General features: G+C 45.6%; 1 protein-coding gene across 1 annotated transcript in view; it reads left to right on the forward strand.

Annotated features, from left to right (window-relative positions):
- WNT3A (Wnt family member 3A) overlaps positions 1-19,066 on the forward strand; it is an 88,930-nt gene that overhangs the window by 31,454 nt on the left and 38,410 nt on the right. The window contains exon 2 of the mRNA XM_015620263.1: positions 17,997-18,238. Coding sequence (XP_015475749.1) covers positions 17,997-18,238 — 242 coding nt within the window. The remainder of the gene's footprint in view (positions 1-17,996; positions 18,239-19,066) is intronic.

A 19,066-nucleotide genomic window follows, 5' to 3' on the forward strand; every position in this document is an offset into this window, starting at 1 on the left:
TCCTAAACATGACCACATTGAACTCTTTATTCACCCCTTTTCTTTATATTCTGACAAAAAATGCTGTATCCACATCACTTTATCACCTCTGTTTAACAATCTCATTTAAAAATTACATGAAATTAGTTTTCCATAGAAATGTGGTTACTAATTATATTACAACTTTTCCATCCTCTGTGTGTTCAGTCTTGTATCATCCATTTCCCTTTTTTGGCCAGATAACAGATTTACAGTTATCCATTTGCTCTTTAACAACACAGTGGATTCCTAACCTATTTGGCATTCTCTTGTTTTCCATCATCACTTGGAGATTTATTACAAATGTTAACAGTAGTTATCCAGAAATATCCAAGATTCCCTTCCTTCTTTATCTCCTTGTTCATCTACAGGAGGTTAATATATTATTAGGGACTACAAATGTGTGTGAATATCTCTGTGTGTTCTCTGAAAACACATTAAACAATTATTTATTGGTCATCCTCATTCTTAGCACCACTAACCATGGATTATGCACTACAGGCTTTCCTTATCACTTATCTGCCTTATTGTGTCCTAATTTGTATTCACAGCTTCCCACTCTTTTCCTGCTCTTTGAGTGCACACAGGAATGGGGTGAGTGAGGTTCATGAGCAGCGCTGGGAGCTGATGGATGACTTTTAAACCACCCCATGGGATTTCACCTACATTTATTTTTGGTTTGGTTTTTTTTTTTTCTAAGAGAGAAGGTGAATTAGGGAACTGTATTCACTTTTCTTAAACTTCTCATGCTCTGCCTGGGCAGACTTTTCTTTTATCCTCCCTCTGTAGTTCAGTGCTCCTGTATCACAGTCCCAGCAGAATCATTGATTTCTTAGAACCAGGAAATAAGTCCTTTTTTTTAATCATTCACCAAACCAAAAAAAAACACCAAAAAAAACCTTTCAAAATTCTTCCAGAACCCCCCCAGCCCCCCTCAGTCAGCCTGTTATCATTTTGCACCTCTCCTTTCGAGATCTTCCCTATTATTTATTATTACACCTTAGCAGTTGCCAGTTCCAAGGAAGTGGAAAGGAACCTTGTCCTGAGCACCGTGTGTGCACATAGCAGGAGACAGTCCCTGCCCCGCAGCACTTCAAATCTAATCTAAAGAGACAGAAAAAAAGGTGGGTGAAATGAAGAATTATTAGTATGGCACGATGTTAGCAACTCCTTACCCCGGATCCCTGGCAGCTTTCCAGCCCCCAAAAGGACAGGAGTGCAGGGATTTTGTTTCAAGCTAAGAGCAGCACAGGGGGTTTTGTGGAGGAAAGTTCTCCACCCTTGATTTTGCCTCAGAGGAAGGGGTTTGTCATCTGGGTGTTTGGCACGTTTGAAGCAGGGGTCTACCAGAGAAGAGGCAATGGCTGTGAGCAGCTGCTGAAGGCTCTCCTGCTGCTGTGTCAGGGAGGAAAAAAAAATAAAAAAAATAAAATCTACATTTCTGCAGCTGGGAAACTCAAGGGAGCATTCCCCTTCTCCCTGTCGAGATTTGACATGTGTGGACACAGACAAGGAGCGGGGTTTGCTTAGGCAAAGCACCAGTGCTGACTCCTGCTATTCTGCTAACTGCTCTTCATTTTCTACTTACTGCTGCCTCCCATCCTACCTCATTCCTGGCCCCTTCTCTCTTTCTTTCACCCCTTCATGTCCTGCCTGAATGCAGAAAATGAGCTTTTCGCAGCAGGAATCATCTCCCTGACACTTCTCCACCGAGCTCTTAACACAATGGGAGCCCTAATCTCCGACTCAGGTTCAAGGCATAATAGTAATAATTATTGTTGTTATCGTTGTAATAACAATGATGGAAAGATTTAGAGAAAGCAGGGGGAAAAAAAATGTTGCTAACAGCAAGGGAAGATTACCCTGATCCTGGAAAGAGGTGTGTATCAGCAACTTTTAATCACCAGATAGGCTTCCTCTTCCAGGGTGGGGTGAAGCAGGAGTCTGGGAGCTCTGGTTGTGTTCCCTGATGGAGCATGTGCTGGCAGCTGTGTGAGCGGGTCAGTGAGGGTGCAAAAAGGGCTTTTGCTAAATTCAGGTGCTCAGAAAGATGAGGAATGGACTACAGGCATCTGTCCAGGTCCATCAGCAGACAGTGGCCCAGTCCTCACGGCCAGAGAGGTCAATGTTTGGCCACTGATGAGGTTTGGAGCTTGGGGTTAACAGCCAAAGTAGGCATGTGGGGCTTTCTCCCTCTCTCCTTTCTTTGGAGCACAGCAGATAAATAGCTCCAGGTGAAGGCCTGCACATTCTTTATGAAGGAAAACGTGCTGTCGGTGTAAGGAGGCGAATGTGTGGCCCGGGGCACCATGTGCAATGTAATGTGTCTCGAGTCCCTTGCACGGGCTTGTTTGAAATATGTGTCAATAACACGAGCAGCAGTTTGCTGCTCAGAAAGGAAAAGGAGGTGAGCGTGGTGGAAGGAGAGGGGAGAGCAGTGTGGGCTAGAGGGAAGGTAGATCCCCATCTTCCCCCAGTGCCCTCCTTAACAACCCCAAACCTTCCCCTGCTCCCCACCAGCCATTCCCTGTTCCTTGGTGAGATCCCCTCATTGCAGTCAACACCCAGCACAAGCACTTCCAGGAGAGAGCCAATGTATTTACACACAAACTCATTTTTACAGCAGGAGCAATAAATGATCTCTTGCAGGGAGAGGGTGAAGCCTCTAATTATTATTTTTAAGGGCGTCAACCAAACCCAGGTTAAAAATTATGGGGGACCGACTCCCTTCCTCTTCTTGCTTCCTGTTCTAGACAGGATTCAGGTCTCAGTGATTTCAGCAGAGTCAAAATTAGCACCTGCAAGTCCCATGTGAGGAAAGCCACAGTCCTTTGTACAAACCACTGGTGGCAAAGAGGTTTGGCTCCAGCAGCACCAGCAGCTCTCACAGGGAAGATGGGTCAGCACATCCCTGGGGGAACTGGTAGATTCCCCATCTCTGGATATCTCTGGATCAAGAGTGGGAACCTTTCTGGAGGAGGTGATCCAGCCACAGCCAGTGGTGTAGAGGAGATGAGCTAATGGGTGGTCTAACTTGGTAATTATATACATTGATGAATCCATAAGATTACAGTGCTGTTGGAAGGGAGCTGGGCAGAATTCCTAAGCTCTTGTGACTGCCTCTCACCAGTTCCCCTGCCCCAGCTGAGGAAAACCATCTCACAAAGAGGCAAGTGAGTGGAAGGGTGCTGAATCTTCAGTCCAGAATTTTGTGTCCCAGTAAGAATGTCCCTGGCTTGGTCTACAGTGGGAATTGCTGGGTTTGGGTCTTTGCTCCTGTATTTCATTCCCACAGAGGGGGTTTCTGCCCCACTGCAGCCCCTCCTTCTCCTCTCAGCAAGTCTCTCTGGAGCTCAGAACCAGACCTTTGGCCAAAGGGTTTGGTACAGGTGAAAACAAACCTGTTGTTCATCACCTGACTAAACAATCCTGAGGTCAGGGTGGGATTCATCCCACTGGACACCTGCACTGCCAGTAACTCCCACCTGAGGTATCACAGAGTGGTCTGGATTGGGAGGGACCTTAAAGATCATCCCATTCCACCCCCTGCCATGGGCAGGGACACCTTCCACTGTCCCAGGTTGCTCCAAGCCCCGATCAGCCTGGATGTGGACACTTCCAGGGATAAACAGGGAGCATTACACTTTCATGGCCTGTAGAGCCCAGCACTAGGCTGGACTTAACTCCATGACTTAACTTCTAATTGAAACTTGCATCTTGACTAGGCCAAACTCCTTGTTTCCTAATTCTTTCCTGGTTGTTCCCACTGGCCACACGGGACATGTGGGATGGCTGGCTCAGGTCGGTGTCGTCTCCTTCCACAGCAGCTGAATCCCACAGGGCTCATCAAGGCTCCCCATCCTGGTGTAGATTCCCAGTGAGACACCCAAGCAGGGCTGGAAAACACTGCACAGGCCCTACAGAAAACCTGTGGCACTTGGGAGCCAGGTTTGATCCCCAAGTGCAGCTGGAAGGGTGTGAGATGTCCCTGTGCACTCAACCAAACTGACCCTCCCACGTCCTGGGATACCTCACCAGCTTTTGGAGACTTGACCCACCTCGTTCTGAGCTTCTCATTTCCAAATGTTATTATAGCAGGAAAAGGAGGTGTAAAGAAAGAGTTCCTTGAGGGCACCCTCGATGTTTCTGGTGGATGCTCGTGTGCAGCAGAGCGGAGAAATGTTCAATCAAGCCTCCAAAGCCAGGGATGTGTCAATAGGTGTGTCCGTGCGTGGGTACATGCGGGAAGGGACGGGAACAGGAGGCAGAGAACATCTGATGGTGGCATCAGGGGTAAACACGTTCTCGTGTTCGCGGCTTTGCTTCCACTGACACTTTCAGCCTCACAGTTGAGCAATTCCTTCCAAAGAAAGCGTCCTCCCTGCCCTCCTGGCTGGTGATAAATGGGGTGATGTCCTGTAGGTGAAGGGCTTAGGGACCTTTAAACCCCTGGCGTCTCTGTGCTGTCAAATCTTCAGGTGTTCCTGCGTCGTGTGAAATAACTGAGCCCTTCTTATTCCTGCTAAGTCCCCTTCTATTCCCCTGAACCTCGGTGATAATTTGTGAAGCTGAGTTCCATTAATTAATTAGTTCAGCATTGTAATAAACGCCAGAGTTGTGCTCTAAGACAGTAGTGATAGAGCCTCTATACCCTTTAGTATGTTATCCCATAAAATTCTTTTAAAACTGAACTTTCTCTTTTCCAGGCAGCATGGGCAGTTGAAAATTCCTCTATTGCTTAATCAAAAAAAACCCCAAAAATTGCTAAAATCTTGAGTGATTTGTTCAGTTAAATATTTCTGGCCAGTCAAAATATCTCCTTTATATTTTTATTTTTCCACACTCTGGTGCATTTTTGCTGGCACAGGTTGCTCGGAGAGGTGGTGGGTCCCATCCCTGGAAACATCCATGGTCGAGTTGGATGGGGCTCTGAGCAGCCTGATCTGGCTGAAGACATTCCTGATTATGACAAGGGGGTTGGAGTAGATGACCTTTGGAGTTCCCAGACAACCCATTCTTGCACAAGCCATTCCATGATTCTCTAATTCTGACTTCAGGAGCATGGAAAAGGTGAAAAGCAGGGAGTGAGCAGCTTCTTTGGTTGCTCCTGCAGTTCTTTGGTGAGACAGAGCTGCTTCAGCAGAGGCTGCATGGTCCCTGTGGCCACTCGGGCTGCTCAGACCCCACGTGAGATCCATGGATGGATTTGCTTGTCTCCAGTGGAGCTCCCTCCCCACAGTGTGGTTTTGTCACCGTTCAGATCTCCTGTGAAACCCAATTATGGACATTGCATAATCCCCCAGATCCATCAGTGCTTCAGTTCTGCAGGGAACACAGAGAAATCCAAGCTGGAAGGAATCCATCTGCTGAGTGACCCCACAGCTGCTTTATTATTATTATTATTATTATTATTATTATTATTATTATTATTATTATTATTATTATTATTATTATGGCTCGTCTCTGGTTTCTAAAGTAAACACAGGAGGTATCTTGGCAGAGGAACACGCAGCAGAAAGCTGGGATTGCTTTCCCAAGTTCTTGGCCACTTCCCTTGCTGCATGTCAAAGCTGGTATCTCTGCCTGATGGTGATCACCCCTCCACCAGCTGATCGCTATCTGGCAGCCTCTCTGCAGCTCCCCAGCCACTCTCGGAGGGAAATCATTAAGGTTGAGATGCTGCTCAGGGACCTGTGCAGGTGCTGCTCCTGCTGCCTGGAGAGATTCCCGAGTCCTTCCAGAGGGGCTCTGTGCCCCCAGCACTGAGGGGTTGTTTGCTTTCCACCCAGAATCTTATTCCATCTCCCAAGCCAGAGATTTGGGGTAGTTTATGCTGCTCCAGGGACAACTTCCTACCCACTTTCTTTCCTCAAAATCTTTCCCCTCCTACCTGCAATGAGGATTGGTTCCACCTGGACAAGAGAAGAGCTCAGGGTGACCTAATTGTGGCCAGGAGCTGAAGGGAGCTACAGGAAAGATGGAGGTAAACTATTTACAAGGGCCTGGAGTGACAGGACAAGGGGGAATGGCTCCAAAATGGAAGAGAGTAGGGCTGGATTAGGCATTAGGAAGGAATTCTTCCCTGTGAGGGTGGGGAGGCTCTGGCACAGGGTTCCCAGAGAAGCTGTGGCTGCCCCTGGATCCTTGGAAGTGTCCAAGGTCAGGCTGGAGCAACCTAGGATAGTGGAAGCTGTCCCTGCCCATGGCAGGGGGCTGGAATTAGATGTTCTTTAAGGTCCCTTCCAACCCAGGCCATTCTGGGTTTCTGAGATTCCATGATTCTTCCTCTTTCCCAGTTTCTCTGCCATTCATCAGCCTGACCCCTTTCAGGTGTTTTCCATCCAGGCACTGCCTCACCAGTCAAGAAGTTTCCACCCTGGAGAACAGTTCTGTTCCTCTGAGGAACATCAAGGAGCCACATCTGCCAAACCACTTGGAGAAGAAACTCTCTGAGCCACAGTTCCTGGTGTGAGAACACCAGACCCCGAGCAGGTTTAGGGAGAGGAGCCTGGAGAGGAAAGCTTGGTCCTTCTCTGTGTTGTCTGGCCCTGTGCATGTGGTGCCATGATGTTCTGGCTGTGTTTTTGGAATTTAGACCAGATCTGGAAGAAGCTTTCTATTAATTCATATAAATCACCTCTTTTTCACCCAAGAGATTTGGGAGTGGGTGACCCCTTACTTGAGAGTCAGGAAGTCATGGAATGGTTTGGGTTGGGAGGGACCATAAAGAACATCCCATTCTACCCTCTGCCATGGCAGGGACACCTCCCACCATCCCAGGCTGCTCCAAGCCCTGTCCAGCCTGGCCTTGGACACTTCCAGGGATCCAGGGGCAGCCACAGCTGCTGTGGGAATTCCATCCCAGAGCCTCCCCACCCTCACAGGGAAGAATTCCTTTTTAATTCCTAGTCTAAATGTATATAAATATATATATGTGGCTTCCTTTCTCCAAAACAGATTATAAAACCTTGACTTAAGGTCGTTGATACCATTGAGGGGTTGCCAAATGGAGGGATTTTACATAGCAACCCAAGAAAATTAAGCTCCCTTATGGCTGAAACCTCCCTGCCTGTTCCCTTCACAGCAGAACGAATTTTGGGCTGAAGGAGAGATGCAGCACATCCATTTCAGTACACAGGAGGTATCTGCAGACAGTGGTAAAAGTCAGTGCTGTAAAGCAAATGAAACCTTTCCCTTCTTTCCCTACACCAGGTTTTATTGCGGTTGTTATTCTTTCTGTTGTGAGAGATGATCTCTGAGAGAGAATTTTTCTCTCTCTCAAGGTGTATACAAATGCCAGGACATCCACTGGCATTTTTCCTGTACCTCTGAGCGACTCATCAGTCTGTAACTCTTTAATTTTACTGAGATCTAGCTGAAACATGTCAAGGAGCCATGAGGATTTTTTCCCATGCAAAGCAGTTTCTTTGCAAAAAAAAAAAAAAAAAAAAAAAAAAAAAAAATCCAGTTGCTCTGTTGCAGCAGAAATTGCACTTTCATTTGAGAAAAAATAATTTTATAAGCAGTAAAAAAAAAAGTTTGAGCTTTGGTCTCATGGCACCCTTGCTGCTGTTTTGGTGCTAAAAAAGAGTTGTTTCCTCTTTGGGCTCTGGTGTTGTTCAAGTCCTTCCTTCATGTGGATTTTTTATTGTCTAATACCGGGTCATATTTTGCTGCAGCTCTTCCCAAAGAGAGGGAAGGAGAGGATAAGGAGCTCTCTGCCTTCTGCTGCTTTCCACATTTCTCTAAAAGCTGGAATACAGACCTGAAATGGAATTTTGTCTTTCCTGACCTGCTTTCCCATACAGCAGGACCAGGACCCAGACAAATATTCCCCTCAGTCCACTCTGTGACAGAAATGGTCCCCAAAGAAGGTGTAAGATGTGTTGATGTCTATTTTTGACTCTGGAACAGCTGATTCCCTACTGATCAATCCCTGAGTCCTTCTGAGGCATTGAATGAGAGGAGAATTGTGACATTTCAGACCAAAGGAGGAGCAGATTCCGTGATGAATGAATGATATGAAAGGAAGCACAGCCATAATTTATTGCAAAGTCCTTAGAAGGTATTTTGATGGATAGTGCAAGCAGATGAAAAGCTCTTTTGGGTTTGGGATTTTTTTTCAGTTCATTAGTTCAAAGTGAAGCAACCTTTTCATGGTAGCAAAATCAGGCTTGTGATCAGAAATCCTTTTTTCCAAAAAATCAAAACATTTCACTTAACTTTTGAGGTTCTGAGTATTTTAAGATAAACATAAAAGATTTTTACCCAAAACAAAATCGTTTGTAAATCCACCCTCCATAAAACAGTTGTTTTTTACAAACAGGTCAGAAAAATTAAGCTTATTGTGAGTGCTTGGCAAACGTGCCAAACTCAAAAGATTTCAGGGTATTTTTTTTTTTTTTAATAATGTAAAAAACTTGTGCCCAGTCTTAGCTGGCAGTTTCAGTAGAGTTGATAAAGTAATGTAGGAGTTTGCCCTTCCTCAGATGTTTAAGATTTGGATACAGTGGCAACAAGAAATGGCAAAATTCCCAATGCAACTGGAGCTGTGCTGTGGGTCTGCAAAGGAAACAATCCCTCAGGTGGCCCAATCCAAACCTCTAATTTGGTATCAATAACTAAATTTTAAAAAAAGAGCACATACAAGTGTGACAACAAGTTCCTTATTGACTGTCTGGGTGCAATAAAAGCCCTTAAACACATGCTCAGATTTAAATATGTGCTCAAGCCCCATTGATTCCAGTGTTAACGTGAGGCACTGGCTGAAGTGCTTCTCTAAATCAAGGCTTCCTGCGTTTTCCTTAGGAGTATTTTATGACCAGAACAAAAAGTAGTTGTAGGTTTCATTAGAGGTAAAAGAAAAAAAAAAAAAAAAAGAAAGAGAGAGAGTGCAAAAGGAAGGAAAAACAAAGAGGAGGAAACTTTATGGCTCCGTAAACAGCTGTAAGCAATGTCTCTGGTCGGGTCAGACCGGTCTGAGTTGACAAGGCAGTGTCTCCAATTATATAGCATGCTGTAGCCTGTAAAAATGAAATCAATTTGTTATTTTTCTGGGAGAACATTATAGCGTGAGTTCACACATTTGGTGAGCCTGATGACTCAGTGAAAGCCAGAGCAGGAACTCGCAGACCTGTGTGTGTGTGTGTGTGTGTGTGCACAGCTGAGGGTCTGTGTGAGCTCAGCACAACCCAATGCATATTCACAGCATCCTCTTGAAGGAAAGGGTGAGAAATGTGAGAAATTTGCTTTCTTAGAGCAGTGGGCAGTGAAAATCCTGCTGTTGTTACCTAAACCTCGAAGAGACGGCGCTTTCCATCCGCGGCTCTCGTTTCAAAATTGGCTTCATCACGGAGGAGTTTCAGGATAAAATTCCCCCAAGCACTTAAGCACTTAAGCAATTTAGAAGTCCAAATCCAATCTTTGCAGGGATCTGAGGTCTTTGAGCCCAGTCCTCCAAGGTATTTAGCACTGACATAGCCCAGACCAGAGCTCAGCGCAGGGGGATGAGCCTTAATGAGAGGTTTGAAACCACAATATGTACTTTATATTGCTGATCATTTAAAAAAGGTTCAAGTTGGGATGCTTTAGGGATGAGGGGTGCTGGAAACTGGGAGCATTAGGACTAGCCACAGTCCTAATAATTATTGAAATTCAGAGTAGGAGTCTAAATATCTTTACATTGTGTAGGCATTTTTCATTGCCTAATAAGTTGCTCTATCCCTTCCCTCCATTCCCCTCATTTAGCACACCTGACCCAGAAAATTAGAGCTATTTTCACCTAAAACTTCATTCCAGTGCCCAAGTTATATAAGCATTGTTCTGGGGAGAAGGAGGCAGGTTCTTTTCCAGGCCAGCCAGTCGTTGCCTCCCAAACACACATTCTTTCCATTTGTCATGAAACCCTGAGAGGGGTTAGGCTGGGAGAAGTCAGAAGTAAGGCAGCAAAGGTGTTTACATGAAACTTTAAATTACTCCCCTTTCATTTGCAAGTAACTGTTGTTCCTCGTCCCAGGTAAATTTATCCATCAGCAATATCATTAGATGAGTTCATTATAACCACGAGATTTACAGCACTCATAAACTGCAGTGTAGGTGGCAGATTAAAATGTTAAGGCTTATACATCTCTAAAACCCTGCACTGCCATCCTGGCACATTTTATGAGATAAGTGGGGCTGGATGGAGGCAGATCTCAAACGGGGAGACCTCCAGGGAGAAGCCCCAGATGTGGGATGTGGTATGGGAGCAACGCCAGGGTCACCAGGACCTGGATCCAGGCTTGAAAACGTGGTTTGAGGGGCCATTATTCTGCTGCCTGGGTTGTTTTTCAGATGACATGTGTAGCAAAGGAGTTAATTGCCTTGGGTAATTAAAGAGTTCCAAAGACTTTTTCCAAGGAACTGGGTTGTTAATACTTGTATTCTCTCCTCCTCTGTTCTGTAGATCCTAAGGGAAGACAAAGTCAAAGCAACATCTCCTGCACTTAGAGTGGAAGGTGCTGAGTGTTGTGGTGTGCCTTAGTTCCTGTGGGAATTCGTTGTCCAGGCCAAACCTCAGCTCAGGGAATTTTTCTTTCTTAGCACCCACTTGAAGCTGCCATTGAGCTTATTATTTTTCAAATCCAGCCTCAAACTACTCTAAATGAGCTGTCATGGTCCACATTAGAGATAGCAAAGACTTTCCTTGGCCTCCTCTTCCAGCTCCCCAAGGAATTTTGAGATTCTGCAAAAAAAAAAAAAAAAAGGGTGAAATTCCTGGTTCCTACTTCTAGCTTGGAATAAAAGGTGTCCAGTTTATGCTCCTCATTTTTCCACAGCCAGTGCTGCCTCCTGGGCATCTCCAGTGATTCAGCCCACCTATCTGAGACATCTCTCTCAGGATGGGCTGAGTTACCCTCTGGAGATGCTGATCTTGCTCCACGGACTCCGGTAGACAGCGAGCTTGGCCGAGATTCCAAATTTTTAAATGGTCAAAGTCGGGTGAGGTGAGTCCCACGCTCGGAGATCCTCTGATGAAAGGTGCTGGAGAAACACAATGCTGCTGCATCATCACCATCACCGTCGTTGTTATTAATACAGGGCAAGGGTGAGGGAATTATTATGGGAGAAAAGTCACCTCTGTGCCGGTGTGCTTGCAGGATTGGACTCGGCCACAAAATTATGTGCATTCTTTAGGGGTTCAAGGAGAAAAAAGGATTTAAATATAGCCCTTGAGATGAATGAAGAGGTATCCAGCTACAACAGTTAACCCAGTGGGTTGCAGCCTTTTCCTTTTCCAGGCTGGAAGAAGAAAAACCTGGAAGGACAGACACCTGAGCAGTGAATTTGAGCTATCTAACAGACCTAGATTTCTTTTTGTGAACCTCTTTAATTGTCTTAGTCTTGATAGTGAGATGCCCAGAGCCAAATATGTAAGACCCCACTGCAATCAATTTTGCAGAGACTCATAATTTCTGAATTAAAGTATGACACTTTTGTAATTAGACTGCTTAGGCTTGAGCTGGATTGTTACTGGTCCATGCAAAACTAAAAACAACCCCCCAAATGGAAAAAAACATCTTTCATCAGAATCAGTTACTTGATTCATGTCTTCTAGAGGCCAACCTATAATTTTGCTGATCTGTGATAAGGTGTTTTCCAAGCTTTCAACTAAAACATCAATTAAAATTTTTGCTATTGTCCACATTTTGTAGTTGCTTGGGTTTGGGATAGTTTTAACATCATAGAAGAAAACCACTTTGATGCAGGATGGATATTAGTGAGCAGAACGATTTCCTTTCCCATTTAAAATAATGGGGTGTGACATGTTCCTCTCCCTTTCTTTTCATTCTAAAATTCCTCTAGGTTTTGTTTTCATAGTAAAACAGACAAAAAAAAAATCATGGCATATGCCGGAATGTTGGTGTTTTCTGTGAAAAATAAGACCATTCAGTGGATGTAGAATTAGAAGTTTTTCTGCCTGTTATTGCTCCTGGCCTCTGGGCTGGTGGTTCAGCCTTAGAACCATAAAATCATAAACTGGCCTGAGCTGGAGGGACCTTAAAGATGATCCAGTTCCACCCCTGTCATGTGCAGGGACAGCTTCCACCACCCCAGGCTGCTCCAAACCCCTTCCAGCCTGGCCTTGGACCCTTGCAGGGATCCAGGGACAGCCACAGCTGCTCTGGGCACCCTGTGCCAGGGCCTCCCCACCCTCATAGGGAACAATTCCTTCCCAAAATCCTGTCTATCCCTGCCCTCTGGCAGTCTGAAGCCATTCCCCCTTGTCCTGTCCCTCCAGGCTCTCATCAATTGTCTCTCTCCATCCTTCTTGTGGGTCCCTTCAGGTCCAAGAAGGCCACAGTGAAGACATCCTGAAAGTCTTCTCTTTTCCAAGCTGAACAAATACAATTCTCTCAGCCTTTCCTTATAGGAATGATGCTCCATCCCTCGAGTCACCTCCTTGGCTGTTCTTTGGGCTCGCTCCAGCAGGTCCCTGTCCTTCCCATCTGTCTGCACAAGTGTCTCGAGGACATTTGTGTGTCCAGAGTGGAAAAGACACAGGTCCAACTCCATCTCCTGCTCTCTACCTCTGGGATATCCTTCTCAGCTTCCAGTTGTCCGTGTTAGATGGACACCACCCTTCGTCTGTCTTGTGTGGTGAGGGTTTATGGGAATTGATCACGGCTGGCTCACAGATCCTGCCCCAGGAACCTCTTGACATTTGGTGCCACCAGACTTTCATGGCAGCCTCCATTTTTGGAACTTGCACAGCCTTCCAGCTGCTGGTTTCTCAAAAAAAAAAGTGGTTTTAGGCAGCCTTAGATTCATGGATTTCAGGCTTGTCAACTTGAAGGATTATGGTGAGAGATGAGAGAGGGTCTATTTGGGATGTTGTAGGATGGAGGAGGGGGCTGCCCGCTCATCACCTGCTTCCCTGCAAGCCCCTCTGGTACCAGGAGATGTGAGACAGCCTTTGAGGGTTTTCCTTAAACCTTTTCACCACCTAGGGACATTTCTCCAGGAATCTTCTCAATTTCAATATTTTAGGATCACAATACCACAGATGTATTGTGGAACTACACTATTTCAGACAAACCACTTTACTCAATTTTTCTCTTCTTTCATCATGTGGCTGAGATTCTTCTAAGGGATGTGGCACCACAGAGAGGCAGCCAAAATGAGTTGGAAAGGAACAGGGGCTGAGCTGAACCTCTGGAAGGCTGGATGGATTATCAAAAAGGATTTGGAGGAAGTTTGGCATCTTGCTGTGTAGGGGTTCCCTGCAAAGGGAGAAGCACTTGAGGCACCTACAAGAGAACATAAAGCCCCTCTATTATGAGCAGACATCCTTTGATTTAACTTCTTCACCAGGACTAGCTGGACAAAAGGAGCAAAGTCACTCCTGGTGCTCAGTTCTCAATATCTGGTGGGATTTAAGTGCACTCAGGGTCTTATCCTGGGTCATTTGGCAAGTTGTGCCCTCCCTGCTCAGCATTAACAGATGAAGTTATTTTCCCTGTGTTGGGGACCCTGGAAGGATGTCCCTGGAGGAAGCTCTCAAAAGGCCTCCCCAACATTAATAGCAAAACAAAGCTCCTACAAATCTCAGGAATAACAGAATCCAGGGAGAAGCAAGCAGGTGTAGGAGTCTCCACAGGCTGCTCCTGATGTGTCAAGGACTTTTGACACATTGAGAAGGTGGTGACCTTGAAAAGTCAGTTGTGGTGCTGTACAGTAGGGTCATGCAGAGCTGAAACCTTCTCTTTTTCTGAAAAAACCTCTGAACAGGCATTTCCTGCATTTTTCTCCCTCCTAACTGGCTGGGGTGTCCATTCCAAGAGGGAGGGTAGATGTAATTTATTGAGACGGTGGCCAGGCACTTATTTACAACGGCTCTGCTGAAGGAGCAGATAGATTGAGATAAGGGAAATGAAGAGCTCTCTAAGTGTGTTGGCAAAGAAAAATGCTCACTGGAGGTTGAATTAAACACTCCAGGGCATGCAAGGCTTAAAGATAAACTAAGAACTTTGGCTGTGGACACATAGAGCAGTGTTTTCATGGCTCCTCCTGTGCTAATGGGAAGAAAAACCTGACTGGTTTGAAAGGAACAACTCTTTCACCCTTTCCCTTGGTTCAGACTTGAGCAGCGCCTGTTCTGGCTGTGTGTTCGTAAAATTGAGAGCTTCAGGAATTCTCCAGTGGAAAAGGAGAGGTTGGGGTCAATGCATCCAGGAAGTGTTGGTGCCTAGGGAATTTGAAGGTGATGTCTGGTTAGAGCACAGCAGATGACAGCTGGCCCATTTCTTGACGCTGCATTTTCAAAATCACCCACACGAAGGAGATTGTTTAGGAGGAGAACTCAGGAGAATGGAAAAAATGCAAATGCCAGGTTTGATCATTGGGAACAGTGAGAAAAAATGAATGATGGGAGCTACGAGAGAGTTGAGCAACACTGAAATGAGATTCTGATCTTTATAGACTTTCCCAATCTTTTCTAAAGGTTTGGTTGTTGGGTTGTTTTTGGGTTTTTCTGGGTGGAGGTGAAGGCTGGAAGGTTCATAAGGTTCCCACCTGATGATCAATAATAATGACAGGGAGCTGAAAGAACTGGGTTCTCCTAAAGATAAATTGACTTTAGAGAGGGAGAAAGTGTTTACACCTGGAAGCAAAGTAGAAACCAAAAGAGGGTGCTTGGGGAGATGTTATCACACTCCAGAGGCTGCGAGCGAGCCAGGAATAGGAGGAGGAGGAGGAGGAGGGTGCTCAGCTCTGCTCAACAGCAGAGCCACTGCTCATGGAGAGATGTTTTGAGATTCCACCCTGCACCTTCTGCTGGAAGTCAAGTGGCTCCACACTGCCCCATGAAATGCCAAATTTGCATTGCAGCGTCTCTGGGCCTGATGACACCTCGGGAACAAAGCTCTTTCTGGAGATTGTCTTCTGCAGGTTAAACCTTCCAGACTGTAACACAGATCGAAGAGAGGTGTGACTGTTTCCCTGCTGTACTGAGCAGGGAGCAATGTGAAAAAGCATTTTAAGATATTTCTATGTTTTTTTATTATTTTTTTGTTATCATAGATGATCTTCCCAGCAATGGAAACAAATTGTTGAGGCCACTAACCTATAAGCTCCTCTTCCTATGACTGGTATTTTCATTCTAACACTGTAGTAACCACCAAAACAAAACCCCAGAGATAGGCTTGAGTTTGGCTGCTCATATGATTAAAGTTTATGAGGTTGGAATCCTAAATTTCATCAGGGTCCTACTGAAATAGCTCAAAAAAGTCCTTCTGGCTTCACAACAAGGTGGATGGAGCCTGCAACAGGTTGATGGTAACTCATGGAGGTTTTATCTTTGCTGGGAGCTGCGTAAGAGACTTTGGAAAGCTTTGGGGAGGATGTTGGTGACTGCAGTTGAGGTGGTAACAAACTCTACAGATGTTCCCACCAAAGATAACTTCAGACACTGGAAAACATCCACATTTTGGACTCTCTGTAGTCAATGGCTGGAGGATGAGTAGGAACAACTAAACTAATGTTTCTCCCTGGAGATGTCAATGGAGGCATCTCTCCAGATGGTTTACAGAGATAGGGCCACCTACCTCCTAATCCTGAAGCTGTGAACATCTCCTAAATCCCAGGCTTGGGGGGGTTAAATATATTAAAATTTGTGTGTGTGGCACCCTAAAACTCCATTCCCAACAAGGTGACAGAGGCAACACACTAAACAAGTCCTCTGAAGCCTGAAAGAGTGTTTGAGAAGGTGTCTTTAGCCCAGAAATTGTGGGGCAGTGTTTTGTATAATATTTAACAGTGAAACAAAAATGAGCACTTGGCATGGGCTCCATTTCATGGATGGATTTCTGCCAGTTGTATACCCTGAATTAATCTAAAGCTCAAAAAACCCCATATCTGAGATAAGGAAAATGAGTTTAATGGGTCCTTTCCTCAGTTTTCTCCTGTGGGTTCCTGCAGGCGTTTGCAGGAACTTGTCTCCTTCCTCCAGCTGAGCTCTCTGCATGGCCTTCAACACGGGGCTGAACTTCCCTGGGTGGAACTGTTTCAAGGAACTTATCCATCCTCACCGTCAGGGATCACGGCATGATTCACCTGGAGACTTCCACGGTGCAGACATGCCCCACTCCACCAGTCACCCAGGGGTTTGAGAGTCTCGCCAGCGCAGCCCGTGGGGGCAAGGCCGTGATTCACCCCAGCCCAAAGCAAACACCTCAGCTGGGCAGGGGAATCGTGGCATGGAAATGTCTGCTTCTCTCCACTGGCTGATTGCAAAAGCAGCCTGGGGTGAGCAGATCAGCTGGAGACACCCCTGACACAAGCATTGCAATCTGGGTGGCAGGGACACAATTTCGGGTCAGGGTGAGCTGCCTTCCTCCCTTTTAATGGAATGGAAAAGAGGGGCACCTCTGGAGGGCAGTTCATGCCATTTGTCCCAGCTTCCCTCCCTGGGGTAGGATGAATTGTCCTCTAATGTTGAGATTAATCATCTCCCAGGAGTTCAGCAGAAAGAGGCATCTAAGTCTGGGAAATCAGCTGGAAGTCCTTTGCTTTTCCACACATCTTCCACCTTGTCCATCTAAAGTTCGTTTACTGGAGGGCACGTTCTTGGCTGAATTGATTATCCTGGTTTGAAACTCCTGCCTGGAGCCATTTGTGATCCAGAAATGAATGGTCTTATGTCCCACGTGCCTGGAAAGGGTGGATTTGTAAAGCTTAGTCTGAAGTTAGCAAAGCCCTTGAGATGTGGCTCCTGACCATGTGAACCTCCACCTCCTCTTCTCTTCTGTCCCCTTGGCCAGGTCCCCCCCAGGAGAGGAGTTACTTGGCTGCAAGGACCTTTCTCTTTAAAACAAAGACAGTCACCTTAAAATAATTTTTATCCCAGCCTAGAGAACTGTTAAAATCAAGCCAATTTTCATTTGGACTTAAGCAACGATAGAATTATTGTGTTATTTTTTAAGTCAGAGCAAAAGAGAATGAAGGCTTTATTTCATGACAGCCCTGTTGATAATTCAAACACACCAAGGCTGTTCCCAAATGAAAACCACACAGCAAAAAATGAACGTAAACAGAAATACACACTGCCCAGGCAGGTTCCTCTTTGTCATTAATTCAGGGCAGAAAAGACAATCAAGAGATTTAATTAGAAGAAAAGGAAATTATACTCTAAAAATCCCTTCAGTTTTAGTAATCAAGGTTATTATTAGAAGCACCAGTAAAAAACACTTTAAAAATCTATCTAATTAGCTGCATATCTGCTGATCTCCCTGCAGAGCTGACTTGTTTGTCTGCAAGCCTTCACCAGCATAAAGGTTCATGGACACTCCTTTCAAGACTTCCATTGGGCTGAGTGCAGAGCTTGCACTCAGGATTAATTTGGATTGGTTTTTGGTTGTTGGTTTGGTTTGGCTTTAATTTCACTCCCCTCACTTTAACCAAAGTCCCACTGAATGATGCTGTTCCCCTTCCCAAATACTTGGTGTTGCCTTTCCAAAGACTCGGAGCTTGGTGGCCTCTGCTGCTGAAGCAATTCCTTTGGGGGGCTCTGAAAGTGCTTCTGACTGCGCTTCCCCAGCTGCCAAAATTTCCTATAAAACATCATCTGGAGGTGTGCTTGTGTCTCAAAGAAAGAAATGTGGAAAGGAAAGGAAAGGAAAGGAAAGGAAAGGAAAGGAAAGGAAAGGAAAGGAAAGGAAAGGAAAGGAAAGGAAAGGAAAGGAAAGGAAAGGAAAGGAAAAAGGAAAAGGAAAAGGAAAAGGAAAAGGAAGATATTAAAAGCAGAGTTTTTGCCTTGCTGGGCCTGTAGGGAACTTCAGAAGATCTTGTTTTGGGGAAGGATGACAATGATAATTATATTTTCTGGTGAGGGGGAATGCAGAGGAGCTGAAGATGGTGATTTTCCGTCCCCATTCTTCTGAACCAAGAACAAAGGTGAAATCCAGCCTGACAGTATCTCTTTTTCCTTTTCTCTTGCACAGGTCCTTGGCAATTGGTCACCAGTATTCCTCCCTGGGGACTCAGCCCATCCTCTGCGGGAGCATCCCGGGCCTGGTGCCCAAGCAGCTGCGCTTCTGTCGGAACTACTTGGAGATCATGCCCAGCGTGGCAGAAGGTGTAAAGATTGGGATCCAGGAATGCCAACACCAGTTTCGAGGGAGGAGGTGGAACTGCACGACTGTCAATGACAGCTTAGCCATCTTTGGGCCCGTGCTGGATAAAGGTGAGTGAGGAGCTCTGGGTTTGGGAAGATGAATGTCCGTGTTGGAGTGGCAGCAGAGATCTTGAGAAACCTCCTGTCAACTTCTGAACAAAGGTCCTGTAAATTGTCCTGCAAGAGACAGGACTTGAGCTGGATGAAGGGGTGGGGTTATCTCAGTTCCATCTGGGAGCAGGAGGTTGGACTAGAGACCTCCCCAAATCCCTTTCAGCATGAATTATCCTATGATCCTACACCCCTGGGAAGGAGCTCAGAGGATTACTTTGTTTGCAGTGGTCAAGCTGGACCTGGCTCCTTTTCTAACCCCAGCTGTAATTTTAGATCTCTAGATGATGGCAGAGGGGAAATGATGAACTATTGGAGAGTGCTCCTAGGGACTGGACGTATCAGAGAACATCAGGTTTTTTACTATTATAAAATACAATGACAATCAAAGGCCCAGGAAAATCACCATCAATTAATGATTCTGCTTTCCTTGGTTGTGAATACAACAAACTGGGACAGAGTTCAAATTCAAGCAACTATTTCTGCACCCCTTGACAAAAGTGGGGAACTCTTAGAAATGTTTTGCCCTAGGCTGTCAAATCTTTGATTTGAATCAAATCTGAGATTTAAGCCCTAAGCTAAGCCTGAGTATCTGGTCTTTTCCTTTATGACTAGGTAGGAGCCTGTGAGAACTCCTTTATCCTTCTCTGCCCTCGTATGTGTGTCTTTTTAAATCCAGCCTGGTTCTGCTGGTCTCTCTAAGTCTGGGATGAGTTTTTCCTATCCTTCCTTCCTTCCTTCCTTCCTTCCTTCCTTCCTTCCTTCCTTCCTTCCTTCCTTCCTTCC

The sequence above is a fragment of the Parus major genome, chromosome 2, assembly GCF_001522545.3.
Source record: "Parus major isolate Abel chromosome 2, Parus_major1.1, whole genome shotgun sequence".
In the NCBI taxonomy this organism is placed as follows: Eukaryota; Metazoa; Chordata; class Aves; order Passeriformes; family Paridae; genus Parus; species Parus major.